We start from the raw sequence: 6,415 nt of genomic DNA, 5'->3' as shown, positions 1-6,415 counted from the left end.
TTTCTGCCTCCTCCTGGTCTGCCCTGCTGCTCTGTTCTCCCAGAGCAGTCGTGTCTCAGCTCCAAGGATTTTTCCATGTAGCCTGGCAGGCCTGCTGGGCTCAGGAGCGTGTGCCTGCAGCAGCCTAGACATATGCCAGCTCTTCCATTACTTGCTGGAACAGACCTCAGTCCATTCTTAGCAGCATCCCTGCGACCTCCAGGCAGCCCCTGGAGTGGGAACACTTGTTATGACCATTCTGTCTCTTAATTAAAATGCCTTAATTGATTTTTAATAGTTCCCCTTTGGAAAAAAACACAAAGCAAAGCAAATCAAATAATAACTCCATTAAGGCCATTTTGTTAGGAAGCAAAACAGCTCCAATAATCACGATGTTCCTGGCTCCTCTCAGATAGTGGGTAGCTGCCAGTCTCCAGTGAAAGGAAAAAGCCTGAGATGTGAGCATGGGAACTGGCAACCAATTGGTGGGTGAGGTGGGGAAAAAGGGAAGGGAGCGTCCACTGGTGTTGTGCCAGGACTTGGGTACTGAAGATAAACGGGCAAGTCACAGAGAAGGGGTAACAAGTGATAGTGATAAAGTAATGCCTGTCCCCCTGCTCTGAGTCCCATTGCATCAGCTGCATGGGGTGGCTTTGAGCTCTTCCCTCCTGCCTTAGAAGCTGGGACTTTTCCAGGGCTGGGGGCAGCGGTGCTGTGAGATCTGAGATCACCCTTTAGCAACCCCCTACACCAGCAAATCCACCCATTTTTCCCTCCTGCTGCCTCGAGCTACCTTCCTACCCTCTTAGTGGTAGCTGTATGGCATCACAGTATTTGAGCCCAGCAACTCCATTTACGGGAATCACTGGCATAAATTGGCCAGCAGTTAGGCAAATTAGGAAAGCCAAGGGACATGGAGAGGGCAGGAGAAAGCAAGTGTGCAAGCAGGGGCTATCTACCACAGGCACCTCTTTCGCAGCCCCTAGGAGCAGCTCCCAAGGGGGAATCACAACCCTTGCTCTGAGGAGCAATGGAAGAACAAACAGCCACTTATTATTCATTGCAACTTAATCACTGCCACCTTGACCATTTTGCCAGCATCATTTTATGCTGTTTGTTTATGGAACTGGCTGAAATGCAGTTTCAGCATTTCATAAAATGTATAGAAAAGCATTCCCCCTTTCCCAGGACAGGCTGTCCTTAATCATTTGCCTTGCAGGGTGCAGGACTTGCGGGAAGCTCACCAGCACCCAGTTATCAAGTGCTCCCGTCTCACCTGGTACAGACCCAGACCAATTTGTTCCTCAGTTGAGAAGGTTCCCGGCAGTCTGCCTCTAATTCCCAGCTTCATTTAAGCCCTCTGCCTCGCACCCTCAGTGGCAGGGCATCATCCCCTCTCTCTGCAGGTCAGAGAAAACACGATGCTCTGCAGACCACCCTGTTTGGGCTCAGTGATGACTTCTGTTCACTTTTGATCAAGTTTGCAGTGGGAATGGGGCCCCACACAGTGCTGGGGAGATGGGATATGTAAGGGGCCATGTCCACCCGTCTCCGTCCCAGCAGCAATTCTGAGCCATGGAGGCTGAGAAGGAGCCATTAACAGAGCTGGCTTTCCTCCTGCTGTGTTTGGACTCGATAGCCCCACCACGACAGCACTCTGCCGTTCCAATGGCACCAAACGCCAGCCACGGGTTCCAGCCTGGGTCAGTTCTGGCTCATCAGCCCGGCTCCCTGCTCCCAAGGCCATATTCATGCAGACGTTTGAGCACCACGTGGCCGGAGCTCACTGACGCCGCGGCTTTGGTTCTCAGGCCTGTTTGTGCCTGGGTGCTCAGCAACAGCTCTGCAGGAAGCTGGTTCACAGCTCCAGTGGTTTGCCCCTCGCACAACTCCCTGCAGGAGCTCCCTCCTCTGTGCAGCTGGTGCAGGCAGGGGTGTCACCGACATGAAGGGGACAGACAGGTTCTTTCAGGAATCCTCAGCAGAATGGTGTCAACTCTAAATTGTGGTTACAATTAAAGCTTTTTTTTCTTCACAGGATATTACGGTTAGTGTAGCACAGGATTTCTACAAGCCAAATCAATGTAGTACAATCTACAAATAGTGTAATACACAATTTATAATGCAACTTATGATATCTAATCACTTAAGTAATACAGAATTTATAAGACGACTTAACTTATAATCACTCAGACTCTCTGCAGATCAAGTCAAATTCTAATACATGGTTTGCTGTACCAATGTAACAACCAAAATCTAGACTCAAAACCCCTATAAAAGCATAAGAGACACTCACTCAGTCCTCAAAGGAAGCAGAGGATGGTGGGGGTGTCCCTCGCTATGGGCCTCACTGTCCAGCAGTTCTCCACTTAGGACTTGTAAATGCTTGATTTTATGAACAGTGCTGTTATGCTTCCCTGTTCTGTGATGGGGTCATCAGCAACTGCCTGACTGGGTGCCTGGGACCTTCAAGGTCATCCAGGAAGGGAGTAATTTTCCTGGCGCCCAGTAACCTTGAGGCTGGCAGGGAGGGAGGGGAGGAAGAAAACTGTTGGTTTGTCTAGTTAGTTCACAGGACCTTCAGGGCCTGATAGTGAGGGAAAGGGAATGAATACGTGACCTGCTTGCTCACAGAGAGCGTCTGCTTGCCTCATAAAATGGTGTTAGTTACACCAACCACGTTACCAGGGGTTGGGAGCAGGGTCCACTTGGTTGAGTTGGGTGTTAGCATCACGAGCAGGAGCAGTGGTGGAGACTCATGCAGAGACAGGGTGACAGATACTCTCACCTGGAGAGGTGAGAAATAAGAAACTGGAAAATAAAAGGTGCACAATCTGGAAATAAACTGTTACAGGGAGCTGGAGAAGAACCCATGAATTTGAGAGTGTCTTGTTTTTCTCCTTTCCTAGGTCTTAAGGAGTTAGGACTCAGGGCGTTTTTGTAGGCCAGTAAATCTCATCAAAGATGACTGACACCATCATTGATTGCTTCTGTCAGCCCCAAGAGGTCCCAAATTTTTGGCTTGTTTGAAATTACTTCCCTGTTTTGCAAAGCCTAGCCTGGGGAAGCAGAAGAGGCAGCATGCAAAGGGGCTCCATGAGCAGGAGATCTCTTCAGGACCTACCAGTCTGGCCCTGGCCCTGGCTAGTTGAAGGTTTTTTCCCTGTTCAATTCAAATAAACAGAATCCCAGAAACTTGGGTGAAATGTTGCATTTTTTCCTGACCTTTCCTTGGGAAACTGGCATTCAGCTGATCATAGGTTCTAAAAGGAGGTGTAGGAGAGCTGCAAGGCTGTTCAGTGTCAGGAAGGATGGGGGCAAGGGAGAAGGAGGGATGTCACCTCTGCTGCTGTTTAGCCTGAAATGCCATGTGGGACATGCCCTTTGAGTCTCAATTCTTGCAGATGCTCTGCTGTCTCCTGAGCTCTCACTTCTGCTGTGTCTGTGTTCCAGACCTCCGTCCCCTCCTGACAGAAAGTCTCAGGTCACGCATGGGACCATTGGAGGGAGCCAACAGCACCCTCACCATGGAGAAGACAGCACTGGATGAGAAGCTGCCGCAGGACTGGCATGCCAAGGACTTTGTCACTCCTAGCCAGGATCTCTCTGGGTCCCGCAGTGTTATGATGGACAGCACCAAGATCCTGGGGGTGCAGGTTGTTCTGATTGCTGCCTACTCCCTCATCATTCTGCTGGGGTTTGTCGGCAACTCCTTGGTCATTTACATAATAGTGAAGTACAAGACCATGAGGACTGTCACCAACTTCTTCATAGCTAACCTGGCCCTGGCAGATCTCATGGTGGACACACTCTGTCTGCCTTTCACCCTAGTCTACACGCTGCTGGATGAGTGGAAGTTTGGAGCTGTTCTTTGTCATCTGGTCCCTTATGCTCAAGCTCTGAGTGTCCATGTGTCCACTCTCACCCTAACTGTGATTGCCCTGGATAGGTATCGATGTATTGTTTTCCACCTGGACAGCAGGATTTCCAAGAGGCTCAGTTTCACCATCATTGCTGTCATGTGGCTAGCAGCAGCTGTCCTGGCAGGTCCTCTGGCCATCTTCAGAGAGTACCGATATGAGGAAATCCCATCCATCAACCTCAAGATGGCTGTCTGCTCAGAAAAATGGCCTTCTGGTAACAACAGAGATGCCACCATCTACAGCCTGTCCATGCTCCTCCTGCAGTATGTTTTTCCTCTTGCAGTTATTTGTTTTGCCTACACCAGGATCTGGTTCAAGCTGAAAAACCACGTCAGTCCTACTTCTCGGAATGAAAACCAGTGCCGGAGGAGGAAGACGACCAAGATGCTAGTGATGGTAGTTGTAGTATTCGCAGTCTGTTGGCTCCCCTTCCACATATTCCAACTTGCCATTGATCTTGATCTCGTCCTTATCTTCCATGACTACAAACTCCTGTACACTGTCTTCCATGTCGGCGCCATGTGCTCTACATTTGTCAACCCCCTCCTCTACGGATGGATGAACAAGAACTACCGGAACGGCTTCCTTATGTTCTTCCGTTGCCAGAACAAGCCAGAAAGCATCCACACTGAAGGCTCAGTTAGAGGGAGGTCGTACATCTTCAGGGCCAGCACCCTAAATGGGAGCATCAAACAGACTCCTGGCAATGGGCCACTGCCCACAGAGGTGTAGGGATGGGACATCCACGTCCAGGACTGAGGCTGACTGAGCCCAGAGACATTCCCAGGTGAATGCCTTTTTTTGGCAGAACATTGTGTTGCCAAAACATTATAGCTACTGCAGGCACATAGAAACACGCCCTGTATCTCGCAAAACAATAAACCTGGTGTATTTCTGTCTGACCAAACAAATGAATTTTGCTTTCCTCTGCATTCAAGTTACGCATGCAGGAGCATGAAGAATCACACACAGAGGAGGCTTTCATTTAGCCAGCAAAATACTCCCTTTTGCTATTTCCATTTGCCAAAATGGGTTGTTCAACCTTTTACCCTCTGACATATTACACATTACAAATGCAGAACCTTACTGTGTATGCTTCTTCATCTGTATGTCTCCTACCCAAAAGCCTTAATGTTCCATCTTTAGCTGATGTCTCCATGGGGAGGGAAACCTACACTCTTCTGCAAGCATGGGCTGGTTAGCACCGTCACTCTGGTGTGCTGGGAATGGAGCAGGCAGAGCAGGTTGAAGCTGGGCAGTCCATGATCTCTCACACAGCATTTGCATGAATCTGTATTTGCAACCCATGGGATGAGCTCAGGTCCTCAGAAAGCCCAGGAGGTGGCAGTGACACTACTTACCACAGCTTCCTTCACAAGTGCAAGAGCAAGGCTATGGGGACACCTCATTAGCCAGGGAGCTTGTGAGCCAGTGCTCTGGATTTAGCAAGGAGAAGAGCAGGCAGAGTAGCTGACAGGGCAGCTGATCAAGGGAACTGAAACTGAACCTAGGAGACTGGCAGAGGTCTCCAAACCCTAAGATCTTGCTCCTGCCATGCAATAACTTGATGGGTGCCAGCACGACCAGAGGCAGAATTACCAATGACACCATTCTCCAAAGCACTTGGAGGGTTTTAAAGCTTTACTCTTTCTGGGGTTGGAGGTAGCATAGGTTGGGTGCTTCAGTTCAGAAGACAGATGTAACCTTCTTGCATGATTGTCACAAATGTGGTGTCCCCTGGCAGAAGAAGACATGCAGACAAAAGAAGATGTATTCTTTCAAACCAAACTATATGTTCTCCTCTCTAAAGCTGTCAGCTGAGAAGCGTATTTTTAGCTCCGCCATCAAAGGAGCCTTGATTGCTACTGTGATCTTAGCAGCTCGTCATTGGTGTTGTCTCTAAAAGTCAGTGTTCATCAGATTGGAAAGTAACTCCCAGATGCAGGAAAGAGACTCGAGAGACCTCCTCATTAAAGATAAAAAGAAAAACTTTGATTTGTAGGTCTTCACTGGAGCAAGGACAAGAGATAAGAGGACTTGCAGTCCTGAGGACATCAGCCTGGACTGGGCTGCTGGGCTGCCACATCTGGAGTCCTCAAGAGATGAACTGTCAAAGGGCTTATTTGAAAGTCCAGCTCTCCTGCCTCCTCCCCAGCTTGTTCTGCCTATGGCCCTTGTTCTCCAGATCAGCTTCCAACTGCCACACTAGATTTTAGTCTGTTTATTTCTCTGATCCTCTGCTCCATTTTCCTAAATAGCTACAAGAAAGTGGTCTCTGGTTCCTTCCCAAGAGAATCACTGCCAGGCAGGGCCTGCAGCCCACTCCACACTTGGAGGCATGGGCATGTTGATGTCTAATAACCTCCCCAGCACCTGATCCTGAGGGCCACAGCCTGTTTTTCTTTTCAGGGAGCTTCTGTGAAGATCCTGTCAGGAAGTCATTGAGGTTCCAGTGAAAGGGTCATCTGCTTCCTGACAGGCCACAACATGATAGGAGAGCCAAGGCATAAGTA

The 6,415-nt window shown here is 49.2% G+C and overlaps 1 protein-coding gene across 1 annotated transcript; it reads left to right on the top strand.

Moving 5' to 3' along the window:
- Positions 1-3,470: 3,470 nt before the first annotated feature.
- LOC104406050 (neuropeptide Y receptor type 2-like) lies at positions 3,471-4,634 on the top strand. Its single transcript, XM_010014960.1, has one exon. The coding sequence runs from the start codon at positions 3,471-3,473 to the stop codon at positions 4,632-4,634; it is 1,164 nt and encodes a 387-aa protein (XP_010013262.1).
- The last annotated feature ends 1,781 nt before the right edge of the window (positions 4,635-6,415 follow it).

This window comes from Nestor notabilis, unplaced genomic scaffold (genome assembly GCF_000696875.1).
Source record: "Nestor notabilis isolate BGI_N333 unplaced genomic scaffold, ASM69687v1 scaffold7920, whole genome shotgun sequence".
NCBI lineage: Eukaryota > Metazoa > Chordata > Aves > Psittaciformes > Psittacidae > Nestor > Nestor notabilis.
This window is presented reverse-complemented; position numbering and strand designations above follow the sequence as displayed.

What these genes read in the sequence shown, in the direction of transcription:
- LOC104406050 (XM_010014960.1), top strand. Translation starts at nt 3,471, where the DNA reads ATGGGACCATTGGAGGGAGCCAACAGCACCCTCACCATGGAGAAGACA.